This window comes from Penicillium concentricum (assembly GCF_028827145.1).
Source record: "Penicillium concentricum strain IBT 3081 chromosome Unknown utg000002l_segment0_segment0, whole genome shotgun sequence".
In the NCBI taxonomy this organism is placed as follows: domain Eukaryota; kingdom Fungi; phylum Ascomycota; class Eurotiomycetes; order Eurotiales; family Aspergillaceae; genus Penicillium; species Penicillium concentricum.
In genome coordinates, this window is record NW_026622755.1 from 848,789 (window position 1) to 864,550 (window position 15,762).

The following is a 15,762-nucleotide window of genomic DNA, read 5'->3' on the forward strand; positions in this document are numbered from 1 at the left end:
ACTATTCCCAGTAAGATGCTCCCACCTATTTGTGGGGTTCTGGTACTCGTTCAAGTCAAATGTCACTAAGTCATTGAGGAAATACCTCCCATCATGACCGCCAAATATATAGAGCTTCGAACCTATAATGTTCAGTGTGTGGCCATATCGGCCGGTCCGGCCAGGGGCGGTGATATAAGACCACTGGTAGGAGCCTAGAGGAATATAGCAGTGAGAGCCAAGCGTACTGCCTAGGTAAGTACCTAGATAGATGAAAATGGCCACGCACTAGTATTTAAAAGATACAGCGTGTCGTCAAGTCCGTCGTGATCATTTACTCCCGTATCCCCACCAAAAACAATGAACGCATTCCCTACGAGCAAGCTGGCATGACCGAATCGCGCGCCTGGTCCCGGTGTGACTGCCACAATTGGCAAGCAAGATAACCTGCTTCCACGATGTCTAATCTTCCACAGATCTGCTTTTAGTGCGACAAGGCCGCCCATAAGGTAGATATCCCCTTCCTTGGACGCAACTGAATTGATTTCGGTCCCACATCGCGGAAAGTGGCTTAACCTGGGCAACGAGGGATTGAGGGAATTTTGTGATCATAGGTAGCGGGGGGCATTAGGGCTGGACAAAACGCCATTTGGTGACTGCTGGAGCCGTTCGGGGTTAGGCCATTATCATGTCTGATAGAAGCAAAAAGAGTAATAAAAACTCACCTGAGATTCTGGGTCGGCTAGCTGTGGCCTCCGAGAATAGTTTTTGGGCGTGGGTGTCTGGGACGCAGTACCATTCCCCTCAACGCAATTTGTCGTGAAAGACGCTTCGGTGTATGGGGCTCTGTTGGAGGTGCTGAAATCTCTTCTCGCCGAAGGCTGGTCAGTCCTGTAGCTCTCCGATTTCCCTAACGTGAAATCCATTGTAATTGTAATAATCGATCTTTCAACAGCGTAGTTGGAAAATCTAGCCCAAAACTCCGACAGCGCTACCAGTTAGAGTCTCACTCCCCAGACGAGGAATAAAGAAGTGGGGGATATGCAAATACACTTAGTCGCATTTTAGTTAGTGTTTCTCACCTAATCAACGTTGGAAGGATAGATAACACGAACGTGCTGTTGCCATATTGAATTTAAATGAATTTCTTTCGACACTAAATTAAATTCAAGCTAATTTTTCTGTCTGAATATCTCTTAATTTTATGCCCTGTTTTTTCAAACGCGCTATACTTAGTACCAGAACGCAATGTGACAGGTGACTCTACGGCTGAGAGCACAGATTCCCTGGATCCCCTTTCATCCAATCAACCCTTTCCTAGGTATCAGATTCAAATCATTATTTTGAACAACAATGCGAAAACTGTCCCGATAAAAGCACAGTTTTAAAACCTGGGATAGGGTATCTCACGCAAACAGAACATTTGGGGGGTTCTTACCTGGAATCTTTCTGGGGGGTGCAGCAGCACGCCACCAAATATCCTTGACTTCCTCAACCACATACACATTATCACAACAGCGCAGCATCAACAACCTCAATTGCTTGAGGAACTGCCCGCAGTTGGCAACTTTTTGCTTTGTAGGTTTGACTCTTGTCCGCTTTGTTCAAACTACATCAGATATTTGTTGAAGCTTCACTCTCCCATCGCCCTCGCACAAAAAGGGATTGCATATTAATGAGTGGGTATATGATGGGCGTATCTCACTACACAAAGGCAGAGTGAGTGAGGGGGGAGGCAGGAAAACCCCCGAATAAAGTACACAAATACTAACCAAGATCTTCCAGAATCACTATCGATATCTCCGACACCAATCGACCCCTTTCCTGGGCCCCTACCTCCGGCTTGGAGTCTGCAATGAGTTTTCAGATTCGGTCCCAGCTCCCCTAAAAGCCCACAGTAAAGTCCCCAAAGGGGATATCAATGTCGCCGCTATCCTGTTAACCTTCATTGCATCACAAGCTGGCCTCCATCCCGGCCCACACCCGAGGTCAAGGAAGTTGCCAACTTTCTCGACGTGATTCTAGGACAATCAAAGGGATAGATTGTCTTCCTACTCTATTCTTCCCGCAGAGGATTCATCCCTGTTTTATTCGATTTCCAATCTTGTTCCAACCACTTAACCAGCCTTCATATATCCAAGGCCTGCGTTGATACCCTACAAGGAAACCAAGGACGGGTCTGCTGACTGAAAGACCACTCTGATCGGTCCCTTGGTTGGCTTAGGAGCCGTCGCTTTGCTCGTTGGTGCTGGTCTCTGGTGCCGGTATGTCAAGCCTGCCTTTTGTTCTCTTGCATTGTGTGTTGTGCTGACAATGGATATGTCTAGGCTGGATAAAAGAGAGGCATGTGGTGCTGTTCCTCAAGCGGTGATAACGCACCGATGGGAGAAGGAGGAAAATATCGCAGCAGTCATTAGACATGATTATGATATTAAGTATGAATCGTTCTACGAATGACTGATGTTCCGTGCTTGTGTCCATGGGTGTCCCGGAAAGATCCTCGTTACTAAAGTGATTTTAACAGTGCCATCAATCATTATCATAATCATTAAAATCCTATGAAAACCTCAATACAGTTTTGTATTCGGGGGCAGTCCCTGAACCTGGTCTTGTCGCTGTATCCGTTAGTCAGCACGCCATGGTTCCGACCTCGGGACAACCCGGCCGGATGCGATGATGTCATCATCCGATATCATTTTCCTCCTCGCTCATAGGGCTTCCTAGCCTACCAAGAATATCTGGACTTAGCTTGCAACACGGCTGGAAATCTCCGGCTATATATAATCAACGCCAATTACATCTGACACGCGTTGCCTTTTCAATTGGGCTAACCTCACGGACCTCTGTCTCCACAATTCTCGCAAATTTCAGATCAGACTTTCCATTGCTTGTTTACGCGAGGCTACACCAAAATTACAAATCACCCAGAATGAATCTTCCTCTATTCCGTCGCTTATTGCCAAAGCCCGTTATCAACAATGGGTCGCAGCTGCGTGATCATCAGGCCAACGAGCGTACGTTCCTTTCTTGGAGCCGTATGGGATTAGCTTTTGCGGCTATGTCACTTGCTCTCGCTCGACTGGATATCATTGACAACATCTTCAACCGCGGAAGCCGTGACGGGACAATTTCGTCCACTCGACCCGCGTCCCGGACCGCAATCGAGAGTAAAGGCCCAGACCAAGCACACTCTCGAGTGACCAAAGAGACACCTGTTCTCCTTAGATATGTGAATGATCGTACGGCTAGTCGCGTTTGCCAGGCTATCAGTATTTGGTCATTTGGATATTCACTTGCCCGGTATATCTCCGTTCGACGAAACCTCCTGCAGGGGCGTTACGTCCCATCAATCTGGGGGCCTGTCTTGATAACATGCGGCTCTCTCACTGTTTTTGGTATGACACTGAAGTTGGAATGAAAGCTTCTCGGACGACTCGTCGAAGAAAAAGAAGCAACCAAAATGCCTTACGGGTTGAGAGAACACAAGCAAAATCGGATCATGTCTGATTTTTGATATATTAAAATACATAATAAGGAATGGTATCATCACGACAAGACCGAATACATCTCCATCCACGAAAGCCACAAAGCTCCAAACTTGAAATATATATTTACATCCAAAAATATTAAGAGCTGGCCTTAAGCCCGTTCAGAATATCCTCAGCAGCCTTCTCGGCAATCATGTAAGTAGACACAGCGGTGAAAGTACCGGGGATCTTGGGGTAAACGGAAGCATCGACGACACGAAGACCAGAGACACCGCGGACACGGAACTTGGAGTCCAAGACAGCTCTCGGGTCATCATCAGCACCAATGGGGCAAGTGCAAGAGGCATGGTGGCCCCAAGCGCCATCCTTGACGTAGTTCTTGATATCCTCCTCGGACTTGACATCGGGACCGGGCATAACCTCGGTGATGTTGACGAGCTGGCGCTTGAACGCATCACGAGCGAGCTCGATGGCTTCGTAGAGCGCAGTGAGATCGGCATCGTAGTCGCCCACACCGGTGTCGAAGTAGTTGAAGGTGATCTTGGGCATGTCGAGGGGATCAGCAGACTGCAAAGCCACAGTACCAGCAGAATTGCGGGGGTGAGCCTTAAGAATAGCCCAGGAGAACCAGTCGTGCTCATCAGTGGCGTTGATGCTGTAGTTAGGGAAGTAACCACGGAAGTTGACGGGGCCACCGAATTCAAAAATGTCGAAGTCATCACCGGCAGTAGAGCTCTTGTATAGCATGGTGGCGGCGAGACCGGGGGATGAGTAGATGCCGCGGTCGCCAAGGACAGGGGTTTCCCAGTCGATGATACAAGGGTCGTCCTCGCCGCGAATGCTGAAGGTGCACTTGTCCAAGCAGGAGAAGTCCTTCTCGACTCTGCCTTGCACGGAGATCTCGTAGTGGTCCTGGAGGTTGGTTCCGACACCGGGGAGGTCCTTGATGACCTTGATACCGAACTTCTTCAGCTCCTCGGCGGGTCCGACACCACTCAGCTTAAGGATCTGGGGAGAGTTGTAGACTCCGCCGGCAACGATGACTTCTCGAGAAGCGGTGGCTGAACCGGGGGTGCCGGGGAGAGCGGATCTCGACATGGGGCTAGCCTTGTAGAGGTGTTCACCGTCGAGGAACTCGACACCGGTGGCGCGGGGGAGGGCATCGGTGTCGCTCTCATCAAAGATCACCTTAGTGACGTGGGTGTTCATGCGGACATCAAGAGGGTACTTCTTCGAGCCATCGTCGTTCTTGGCATCGCGGACAGCAATGATGAACTCGCGGGGACCATTTCGGTGGGCGTCATCAGTAGCAATAGGGATCTGATAGTAGCCGGGTTCGGTGTCGCGAGACTTGCTATCCGCATTGGCATCGCCAAGCAGCAGAGTTCCAAGGTTCATGAGGTGATCGGTGAAGTTACCGAGGGCAAAGGCACCACCGGTGAGCAGACCAAGAAGTTGTTGATCCTTCAAGACAATGCTAAGGGGCGCAGTTTCGGTCGACAACCAGCCATCGGTACCGTGGTCCTTAGCTTTAGCTGCGGGAAGCGCGTAGCCGTTCTTCTCAAGCTTAGTGAAGTATTTGCGCATGTTGTCGGGTGTCCAAGAGTTATCGCCGGTGATAGTCTCAATGTACTCGAAGTCAGACTGGTGGGGATAGACTGCAATCAAAGCATTGTGGGCAGTGCAGCCACCGAGGGTACCTGTACGAGGGTAGAGGGTACCCTTCATAGTCGAGCCCTCGGGAGGGCTCAGGCCGGTGTAGATCCCGCCATCAGGCGTGTCGTAGCTGACCTTCCAGTCGCGAGCCTGGCGCTCCTCATCTTCGTAGTGATGAACGAAGAAGTTCCACGCAAGCTTCTCGTCTTCAGAGGCTCTGGCGGAGTAGGCAGGGATGGTGTAGTTGTAGTTTTCACCCTGGTCATCACCAGCCTCAAGGAGCAGTGTCTTGTGGCCGGCCAAAGCAAGGCGGGCGGCTAGAGGGCCACCACCAGCACCGGAACCGACGACGACATATTCATAGCCGGTGATGTTGACGGCCTTGGCCAGGCCGGATGTGGCGACCAGCAGGCCAAAGATATAAGAAAGAATCATATTAACAAAGAGTGACTATGAGTGAGTTGGCGTTCGAAAAGAGAAAACATCCCTGCTTTTATGCATGATTTTCCCCCTGACCAACGGAGATCCCATTGTTCTCCATTTTTACCAAAAGCCGTTGAAGAGTTGACATGCCGCGGCCGCCACTAGCTCATGGCGATCTACCCGTAGATGGCTAAGCCTAAGAACATTTTCAGGGACAACTCCCGAACGATCATCGGTAGTTTAATTTGTAAGGAGAATATCCCTGCTGATCATCAAAAGGGATCCACATGTTTCGGTGGTTTTTCCCCTTTTAGAACAAGACTTGGACAGTTTATGGAGACACCCCTGTCATCCCGAGGCTAGACGTTTTTTTTTTGACCGTTTCCCCTTCCTTCTGATGCTAATCGATCCTCTCATCCTTCGTGTTTAGGTTAATACAATTAATAATTACCACTTATCAGAATGTATCTTTCGTAGTGTGGACTCATTATAGATGAACGTTATTTTTATCTAACTTGTATGTGGGTGTGAAGCCACATGTTGTAACATTAAGAGACTCTTGTTTCTTTCTGTTCTTCACCCACGCTAAGATAAAAAAAAACTACGCGAGAGCGGGTAAAGGGGCCAAACCTGTTTTTACTTGTCGAGAGAAGGCACCTGAAGAACCAGTCGATCTTTCAAAGGGGTACCCTTTGGATCCGGAAATTGCTAGTCCTTCTCGTCAAGAGGATTTCGAATCTATGAATCCACACTATTCTTCGCCTTTTTACCCTATCCTATTCATGCACATGGTATCTGGTTGTCGGCACCAACTGAGACCCCATTCGGTCCCCTCCTTAGGGCTTTGCTGTGTCTAATAATAGAGCTAGCATGCACATTTTTGAGCAATTTTGAGCACAGCTCCGCTAAAATCAAACGCCCTACCATTTGATCAGCCGCCCTAGTTTATCTAACTGATTTTGATCAACACTAAGAGTTATTGATACATAAGTTTTGTTGGCTACATGATCTATTCCGTAGAGCTGCGCATGTAAGCCTGCACAGTCCAAAACACATAGCAAACGCAATAAATTCCATCTTGCAACAATTGCTTATATGAAATTTTCTAGCGTAATGGGTTTTGTATGATACCTAGCCACTTTACAGAGTGTAGAGGATATTTAATAAGTTAGTGAGGATATATATATTTCTTAGGTTTATGTAATTTGTGATATCATGACAATGTAAGAGTTCGATTCTAAATACAGAATACTAAAAATTGCCCATTGCCATCGGCAAGTAATAGAATCTAATAAAAACATCCAAATATAAGTGACAAGTGTATGGCTTTTGGCAGAACATCCACTTGGAGTTACTAAAACTATCTGGAAATCATTACCTCTCCGCTCTACCGTTTCTGCGGCAGAAAAGGCTGCTTAGTAACAATAATTTATCCCATGTTTGATTGTAGGCTTTGCCCGTGGGATTTTGACAAGATTGAGACAGCCAGCTACAAGACAAGGGGCACCACAATTTGCAACTTTACAATGATTGGTGGGCTCTGCGTTGGTTCAATGTTCATGTGGGTAGCCTCTCTGCCTAAACTGAGACAATTACCCCTGTAAAATTGGACACATCTCTTTCTTCCTTGTTTATTGCTTAGTGAGAATCCGATTGGTAGTCCTGCAGAGGGGCTATGGATATATGCGAGAAGCGTTAAGCACCGAGGGTAATGACAACCAGGAACCATTCTGGTAAGTGATTCGCGAGCTGATTCTAGCGCATTGTATGTGATATATACAAGACGGAATGTATAATAATAAGGCTAGGTGGCGTCATCACGAGGGTGGGGAAGAGGCCTTTATCTTATTCGAAGCATAACATGAGAATCAGGTAGCGGGGGAAAGTGCATGTTGGATTCGCATACGGACCGTCTCTTAGGAAGAATGTCTTACTATGGAATGAGCGGTGTGGATGCTTGAAAGTTGATGCAGTGCCGACGGATGAAGTTGAATTCAACGAACGGTGAACAGTTGCTTGATATTTTAGGTGTTGAGGCTCAGCGGAAAGTGGGGCGGGGTGATCTATAATTTGAAACTACATTGAGTGGCAGGGCGGGTAGCCGAACTCCATCAAGTTATCAGTTGAGACATCAATGAAGAATTTCGGATACTATTTTTCACCGTCTCTATCCTTTTCTCCCTACTGAAAGAATGGCTAGTACTGAGAGAGACAAACCCATCAGCTATCTGCGAACGAAGAGTGTCTGAATCTCTGCAAGTCACTGCATCCTCTCCTTGGGAAATCACCGATATACGCAGATGATCCTTTCCAGGTGGTAAAAGATCACTCCGCCTCCTGACTAGAGTGGATTCATCTGAAGGCTACCGAAGGGGCACGGAGTTCAAGCTTAGAAGAACTGATGCAGATGGGGGGGGTTGGAAAATGTCAAAGCCTTTTTCCTTCGGACATGTTGGAGAGCACGGATTGCAAAGAAGCATGAGGAGGAGACGAGCATCGATTGGGATGTTGCTATAGTCGGGAATCCGGGATCAGGTGGGTGATATATGTTTACTGGTTATTTTCGGTACTAACCTCAACAAGGAAGTCTTGGATCAAGGACTTGTATGGGAGGTTTCTTCACGAGTTAGGCGTATGTGGCGACGTGTATACGGACACAAAAGATCAAACCTTCAGCAAGGAAACCATACTACAGCTACCTGACTACTGTGATGACGATCTGCGACGTGCGTTAGTAGACCTAGCTGCTCGAAGACGATGGAAGATTCAAGGTGGGCCACACGGCAAATATCTGTGGATGATGATTCGTGTTGTCGGCAGCAGGCGCGGGCCTGGCTTCCGCAGCATATACGTGGCCAGGGCTGTGTGGAATACGGTCCTACGCCGACACAGAGAGCCAATCGGCCAGGAACAGCGCCAGGGAAGGCACCAAGACCGTATGTTGATCACCAAAGAAGACCTCATCGGACCAGACCCGACCGTGGCCCACCGCTAAAGCGCTGCATGGACCAAGGTTAAGGCGATGGTCGGCTTGGAGGCCGTCGAATCGACCATGCAGAACATGTTCTGTCGTGTGGTACAGAACTACCGCCGCTCACAGCAGGGCAAAAAGCCAATACAAGCTCCTCTCAATCAGGTGTTCCTTGAGCCACCAGGAACAGGAAAGACTAGAGTCGCAAAGCTCTACGCGCAAATCTTGGCCGATCTCGGGCTATTATCGAGCGGAAAAGTCATCATCAGGAATCCATCCGACTTCATTGACCCGTACCAGGGGCAGTCCGAAAGAAGAACTAGAAGCATATTGCAGAAAGCAAAAGGGAAAGTATTGATCATCGACGATGCGTACATGCTGTACTTAGGGTCGGGGTCGGACGCGCGCGATGGACCAGACGCCTATAGAATTTTGATGTTTGACATCCTTGTTGCCGAGCTAGATAACTCACCGGGGAGCGATCGTTGTGTGATTCTGCTTGGATACCAGGAGCGGATGCAGGAAATGTTCCGCAAGAGCAACCCTGGACTGGCTCGTCGGTTTGATCTGGCGCATGCAATTCACTTCACAGACTATACTGTGCACCAGCTGGGGCAGATCCTGGACTCCGAGTGAAAAGAGAAGCGTTTACAGGCAACGGTAGAGGCGCGGAAGGTCGCAGTGCAGTTTTTGGAAAGGGCAGAGAGATTGAGAACCTCCTAGGTCGCGCCCAGGACGCATACAACGCACGTACTGCAGCCACATCAGAGTTAGAGACCCGGAGGATCCAGTTTTCACACCGCGAGACTTTGATTTACCCTACAATCGGCACCTGCAGGCTGCGGCCGAGTGCGAAGCGCATTTTCAGGAGCTGATCGGTATAGATGAGATTGTCCATCAGCTGCAGGAATACCAGACTGCAGTAGCCGGTATGCGGCGAAACAGCATCGATGCCCGCCCATACATTCCGTTCACGTTTGTCTTTCGAGGCCCGCCGGGCACAGCGAAGACCTCCACAGCTCGTAAGATGGGCCAAATATTTTACGACATGGGATTCCTTTCAGCGCCGGAGCTGATAGAGTGCTCGACTAGCGACCTCATCGCGTCTTCCCAGGGCCAGACCAGGCAGCGCGTGACAGACTGGCTGGAGCGAGCGCTGGGGAAGGTGTTGTTCATCGACGAGGCATATCGGCTCGCGAGTGGCGGATATGAGCGGCAGGCGGTCGATGAGCTGGTGGACCGGCTGACCAAAACGCGATACGCTCAGAAGCTGGTTGTCATGCTGGCAGGATACGATCGCGAGATGTCTCGCCTCATGCAGATAAACCGGGGTCTGCGTAGTCGTTTCCCGACCGAGGTTTTCTTCTATCCGTTATCGGCCGAGGCCTGTTGGAAACTCATGCAGAAGGAGCTGACCTCTGTGGCCATTGAGATTGTGGAAGACGGGAGTGGCAGCAAAGCAGTGGTGGAAATGTTTGCGAAACTGGCGAAAATGCAAAGCTGGGCCAGTGCGCGCGATGTCAAGCGGTTGGGCGGGGAGTTAGTGCGGCAGTGCTTTGGAGGCAAGGCGGATGACTCCAAGTCATGTCTCGGGGTTGAAGGTATTTCTTGGCACCAGAACTTGGCCCTAAGAAAGGCAAGCGTTTCGGAGGCAGAGATGATAGCCGCCGCACTGTGACAGCAGCTTGTGTCTAATGTGTCGAGCCAACAGTGTCTGTGGGCCGTTTGGTCTAATGAGTGAACCCCAGACAAGAGGTGAATTGAAAAATGACGGCCAAGCCGGGTAATTACATAGATGCAACGCAATAGATCAAAAATTAAATGTAATCACATCCAAGAACTTCTGATAGCGGCCATATATTCTCCAATCGATAGAGCCTGGCCATCCCGAATAAGCTGATATGTACCAGGGACACCTGGCGGTGGTGGAACATGCAGCCATTCATGGCTGCCATCACAGGCATGGCTTTCTATACCATCAGTTTTGAGACCGCCAAGGCATTGGTCGCAAATATCTGCATTGCACCGGCGACAGATGTTGCAATTGACAAAGTTACCCCACGATTTAAGCAGATATGACAGTACCAAACGCGCGCTTCGACGACCAGCGGCCAGGGTGATGCCATGCGTTCCTCTGCCGAAGCGGAAGTGCCATCGCGGATGGTAAAAGGGCTATGGGTGAGCTGGAGAAGCGCGATAGCATCTTCATCATCGCCAATCATAGCAAAAAGATGCCCAAGCACACGTTGTGCGTCCTTCATGTCATATAAGCTAATGTTTTCATCGCAACCAAATACAGCCTGGAGCACGTATGGTCTGAAGTAATCCCTTGCCTCCTCCTCGCGCCCGTTGAGTTTATGCCATATGCCCATGTAAATGCCTGATTGGCCATCAAAGAGAACGCGATAACACATGGATTCAATTTCGTTGTCACAAACTGTCTCGAGTTCCTGGACGATAAGAGCTTGGAAATTCCCGGTTTCTCTCAGACCGTTAGTTAGGAGCCGGTATGCGTAAGCAGCAACAGCACGATTCCTTGTTCTGCAAAATGTTTCGTACTGGAGCGAGCCGCGTACCCTGTGTTGGGCTATGATACTCTTCCAAATTGAAACGGCTTTCTCCTCCTCGCCCAAGAATTTATCATACAGGTGAGCTAGAGACTCCTTGATAGATAGGATGTCAATACTCCCTAGTTTCGTCTTTCTTTCCGCGATCTCACTTTGGTACTTGCATTCCAGCCATTGCAGGTTGTTACAGCGTTTGGCGAGGACGGCAAATATCAAGAGAAGCTGGGTGTTGTCCCAGCTCTGCCAATCCCCGAAATTGTTCCTCAAAACACCAAATAAAACACTATCAGCGTCGTCATGCCAGGGGTTTGTGTCGATCTTTTTGAGTACTTGCATGATCCGTTCGTATTGAGAGCATTGCGATGCAACGAGAACACGAATTACAAGTGGCACAGCGTAGCTGATATAAACAGGATCCCAAAGCTCGATGCTTGTCATGAAGCAGTGGGTGGCGTTTGAGTAATCTCCCAGCTGAATATGAAGTGAGCCCAGGTCATTGCGGAGCTCAGATAGATCTCGAGCTATGTCTTCGACTTCCTCTTCGTCGTTATTCTCCATCAGTAGCCGTGTGTATTGCGCTTCACACTCTCTCAATAACTGGAGGGAATTATCCAATTGGCCCTGCGTCTCATAGACCTTAGCAAGTTCAATTTTGGCACGCCATATTGGCTCCAGTGCCAATGCAGTGTTCAGATGCTCGATGGCCGCGTCAACATGCCCTAGAGACCTAAGACAAGCCCCGACACGGTGATGCCAGCACGCGTTTTCCTCAAATTGTGCCCACCTAGCAACTTCCAGGACGGTGTCAACAGATGCAACCGGGGGAGGTCGCAAGTGGTCTGGATTGTCACCATTGAGAACAATGATAACAGCTCAAACTGTGGCCATGTGGAAATGTGGATGCCAGAAGTTCCGGGAGTCAACGAGCCACCTGCTAGCCACTGCACGACCTAAGGGCACGAATAGCTGAGCAGGTTCTTGAATGCAGACACGTATCCATTTCCTCGTATCAAGATCGTGGATGGTATTGACACACTCCTGATCAGCGAAAAGCGAGATAATCAATTCCATAGTCTGATGATCAAGAAAAGAGATAAGAGGGTATGCAGAAGCGTTAGTGTGAAAAATTTCTAGATCCACGCACTCAAAGATCTGGCAAAGTAAGACAATTGTTTTTGCTTCTGCTGTTTATCAATTTTGTCCCAAATGTTGCAAACATGCTTTAGTTGGCTCACCCACTCGTTAAGGGCATAGGCATGCACGTAGACCACGACGTGATCACTCCCATTAACGATTGCTGATAGACAAACATTCAACGTATTCACGCTCGCCTGGACAATGTCAATGCCAACAGGTGTTGAGCCATCTCCTGCAGACACCTTTCCATAGCCTGAGTTGCGAAGGTAGTCTCGAATTGAAGCGTGGCAGAAGACGACTGTGGTACTATACTTGTTGGAATTGAACCCCTGTTCCTGCTCGCTGTAAGGGTCACTGTTTTCAACCAACCAGTCATTTTGGAGTTGAGTAAAGCAGTTTTTTCCCTCGCCAGCTAAATCTGCTGTCGTCAAACCGTCCTCTCGATTGAGCACAAAAAGCGAAGCATAGTGTATACGCAAATCGTCTTACAACCCCAGTCTATCATCCTCAGTTTTCAACTCAAGTCCCAGTATCGTCTCTAGCTCTGCCAACCTCAAGGGTGTATCTGCACATGCCACCCACGAAAGAATAATGTTGAGGTCAGTTGCCTCTTCCTCATTCAGCCTGCTGCTAAATGTCTCCAGGACGTGTTTCAGCATCGCATCGAGGCTCTTGGGGGCTTTATGAAGACTTTCAAGCATGCTGCTAGCCCTGGCCCTCCCATTAAGCTCAGTCAGCATCAGGTCGGCCCAGATGAACATGCCCTCGGCCTTGTCGATTAAAGCTTTTTCAATTAGGACGCGCTGCGGTTTTGGAACCCGGCTTATTGACCGGGACTTGCGGATGGCTTTTCGAACGTAATTTGTGATATCCCCGATGTTTTTATTGGCGTTGACATGAATGGTTGAAATAGGCAGTCCCAAAGCGTTCACCAAGTCGTCGTATATTTCTGGTCTCCCAAGGAGAACAACCTTGATACCAGACTTGATAGGATCTAATTGACTCAATCTATTAGCTTCTATTCTCTACTGGCACAGTCCAGTGCGTTGTTACTCACGGTGTACGAAGTTCGAGGCTAGCGCTAGAAACTCTCGACAGTCGTCTCGAAATGCTTCATCCACACTATCAAGGACAATTATCACATTACCACCGACCGTTTCGAGGGTATTGAGGTAGTACTCTACGAACAGATACCTCCATGCAGCCTGAAAGGATTTAATGTCGTCGGGGGAATGACAGTTGGCATGTATATAACACCTGTAGGAAAGGTCGTTCTGATAGATTTGGAACGCGATATCCCTCAACGCACGGTGGAAATTCCTTGTCTCGGGATCGGTATGTTTGAAAAAGAAATACCCAACTGAAGTATCATTTCTCTCGGTGGCGCATTGAGGATAAAGCGCTTGAACATAAGAGATGATGTTCTGCGCGATAAAGCTCTTGCCACACCCTGGGGTGCCGGATACCCACAGCAATGGGTTATCATCATTTTCAACCCATGCCTGCTTGCTCGAATTACTCGCATCATTGTATGCAGGAAGAACACCGAGAAGCATTTTTGTGTAAGCCGCTGCAGTAAGAGCGGCGTATCCTTGCCATTTTTTGCTTTTATGGGAGTCGCAATAGTCGCAGATTCCTCGGATGACAAGACACGACAACTGATCCATCAGGCCAGCGGCTTCCATTTCGAAACACAGGATATCCCTTCCCTCTGCCAGAGCATCCCGTTTCTTAGGGTCTTTTATAACTTTATTCCCAGAAGCAATGAGGCCGTGATGGATGATTGGCTTCTTGAAATCTCGCGGCTGACGAACCTCCAACTGTCTCTGATCGCATGCTGAACAGTCGGTATCTTCACTTCTGCAATGGTCATAGCTTGGCTTGAACAGCAAGTCATTCTCTGGTCGCGAAAACTGATCCCGAACTTTCTCATGTTTTTCGAGAATATCTGATATCGTTTTCTCAATCGGAGTCTCGTTGACCAAATCATCACTCTGAATTTGTGATATTGCTGTGAGCAAATATCGAGGAGGTTTGTTGAGTGAGCCAGTTTGCTTGAAAGATCCATCAGGAAGTCTCTTTCCATAGTCATACTGGATGATACCCCCAAAGGTAGAAGCAGAAGTCGGCATACTAACAACTACATCTCCAAGGCGGATATCAGTTTTTCTACTAGGCACACCACCCCCGATGCCCACCATAAGACCGAACCGGAGAGAAAGGAATGTCGACAGCATTTGGGCAAGCGCAATCGCCGCGGATGTAGTTCCATAGACACCCGAGGGAAGACAGGCAATAACAACATGATGACCACTAACACTCCCAAGTGTATAGGAGTTGTGGTCGGTTTGTGGCTGGGATAATGAAGGGTGGACTCTCTCCAACATAAGATTTGCCGCTGCTACTTCTAGTGGCAAGGCAAATATCCATGCGACTGTGTAATTACCATGTGTGAAGGCCATTTTAGGGCTTTGTAGATGAACTCAAGAAGACGTTAGTCAGGATCTTCCACCTGATAAAATAAGATGATGTTAGCACATGACCAGCTGGAGGCACAGCGGTCACGTAGCCAATACCAACGATCACCTGCTGCCCAATGTACCGCTTGTTGCCTAAGAGTGATTCGTGATTCAGCCTCGGATCAGGCATGATTCAGGCAGCAACCGTGCAAAACCAGGCATCTGACCCTTGGCCGCTATGCCCTATCGCAAACCAGGAAGAATAAGCATTCCTTTCTCATCAAATGCACGTTTCTTTAGTATATGAACTAGGAACAACAGAATAGATGGCATGAAAAATATGAAGTGACAGAAATGTGGCAGAATATCTGATGACACCAAATCAGGAAGGCGGTACCAGAATTTGAGACAGAGGCGCTTAGATATTCGATGCCTGGATTTCTCCCAATCTGAGGTAGTAATCGGGAATCCGAGCTGACCTTGTAGGTCAGGGGCTGAAGCGAAAAAGTTTCTCGCACTGACGTCCTAGTCGGCTAAATACCTGATAGCAGGGACCCCAGAGCCTGGCTATTCAAGTGCAGGCCAGAGGACCAGCGGACGGGACCCTTGCCAATTTCCCATCGAAGCCCCAGCTAACGCGACCCGATTGTGGGGTTGCGAGTGGGCCAATAAATTTGTACGTCATTAAGCCACAGGAACGGGAGGCCTTTATATAATAATCGGAAGTTGACCGAAGGATTGATCGGGATTAGCAAAAAGAACCTTAGTATCGGGACCGGTAGGAAGGTGAATCGGGATCACCTCACGGCTCGGGTAAGGTCCGGTAAATACTCAGGTCCAAGTTTTTCAATGGCGGCTGGCCGTGTCTGAATTGGAATCACGATCTTACACATCCCGACGTATCTGCTCTCTTCTATTCACCGGCTAAACCTTTACCCCCAAACTATCCGGAAAAGTATTGTCCATGAACTGGCGTAGTTGGAAGAGTACACATAATAATCAAATTCATGCAGATCAAGAGACCTTGAGTCTAGAAATTAAAGCTGAAAGTCTGCCATGGCGCAGTTTAGTTTGACAAAGAT

The 15,762-nt window shown here is 48.7% G+C and overlaps 7 protein-coding genes across 7 annotated transcripts; 3 read left to right on the forward strand and 4 right to left on the reverse strand.

Annotated features, from left to right (window-relative positions):
* Nucleotides 1–93: 93 nt before the first annotated feature.
* On the forward strand, nt 94–425 carry N7517_003899 (uncharacterized protein; the record flags this gene model as incomplete). The annotated part of the gene is made up of 2 exons (XM_056721629.1): nt 94–186; nt 288–425. 2 exons carry the CDS (start codon nt 94–96, stop codon nt 423–425), a joined length of 231 nt encoding a protein of 76 aa, XP_056577879.1.
* Nucleotides 426–665: 240 nt separating this feature from the next.
* N7517_003900 (uncharacterized protein) lies at nt 666–905 on the reverse strand (the record flags this gene model as incomplete). The annotated part of the gene is made up of 2 exons (XM_056721630.1): nt 666–671; nt 705–905. 2 exons carry the CDS (start codon nt 903–905, stop codon nt 666–668), a joined length of 207 nt encoding a protein of 68 aa, XP_056577880.1.
* A 2,003-nt stretch (nt 906–2,908) lies between these two features.
* On the forward strand, nt 2,909–3,397 carry N7517_003901 (uncharacterized protein; the record flags this gene model as incomplete). The annotated part of the gene is made up of 1 exon (XM_056721631.1): nt 2,909–3,397. One exon carries the CDS (start codon nt 2,909–2,911, stop codon nt 3,395–3,397), a length of 489 nt encoding a protein of 162 aa, XP_056577881.1.
* Nucleotides 3,398–3,605: 208 nt separating this feature from the next.
* N7517_003902 (GMC family oxidoreductase) lies at nt 3,606–5,558 on the reverse strand (the record flags this gene model as incomplete). Its single annotated transcript, XM_056721632.1, has 1 exon — nt 3,606–5,558. One exon carries the CDS (start codon nt 5,556–5,558, stop codon nt 3,606–3,608), a length of 1,953 nt encoding a protein of 650 aa, XP_056577882.1.
* Nucleotides 5,559–8,303: 2,745 nt separating this feature from the next.
* N7517_003903 (uncharacterized protein) lies at nt 8,304–10,195 on the forward strand (the record flags this gene model as incomplete). Its single annotated transcript, XM_056721633.1, has 3 exons — nt 8,304–8,482; nt 8,544–9,149; nt 9,241–10,195. 3 exons carry the CDS (start codon nt 8,304–8,306, stop codon nt 10,193–10,195), a joined length of 1,740 nt encoding a protein of 579 aa, XP_056577883.1.
* Nucleotides 10,196–10,487: 292 nt separating this feature from the next.
* N7517_003904 (uncharacterized protein) lies at nt 10,488–12,597 on the reverse strand (the record flags this gene model as incomplete). The annotated part of the gene is made up of 4 exons (XM_056721634.1): nt 10,488–11,923; nt 12,077–12,158; nt 12,320–12,519; nt 12,591–12,597. 4 exons carry the CDS (start codon nt 12,595–12,597, stop codon nt 10,488–10,490), a joined length of 1,725 nt encoding a protein of 574 aa, XP_056577884.1.
* A 109-nt stretch (nt 12,598–12,706) lies between these two features.
* N7517_003905 (uncharacterized protein) lies at nt 12,707–14,683 on the reverse strand (the record flags this gene model as incomplete). Its single annotated transcript, XM_056721635.1, has 2 exons — nt 12,707–13,215; nt 13,279–14,683. The coding sequence occupies 2 exons, from the start codon at nt 14,681–14,683 to the stop codon at nt 12,707–12,709; spliced, it is 1,914 nt and encodes a 637-aa protein (XP_056577885.1).
* Nucleotides 14,684–15,762: the final 1,079 nt, after the last annotated feature.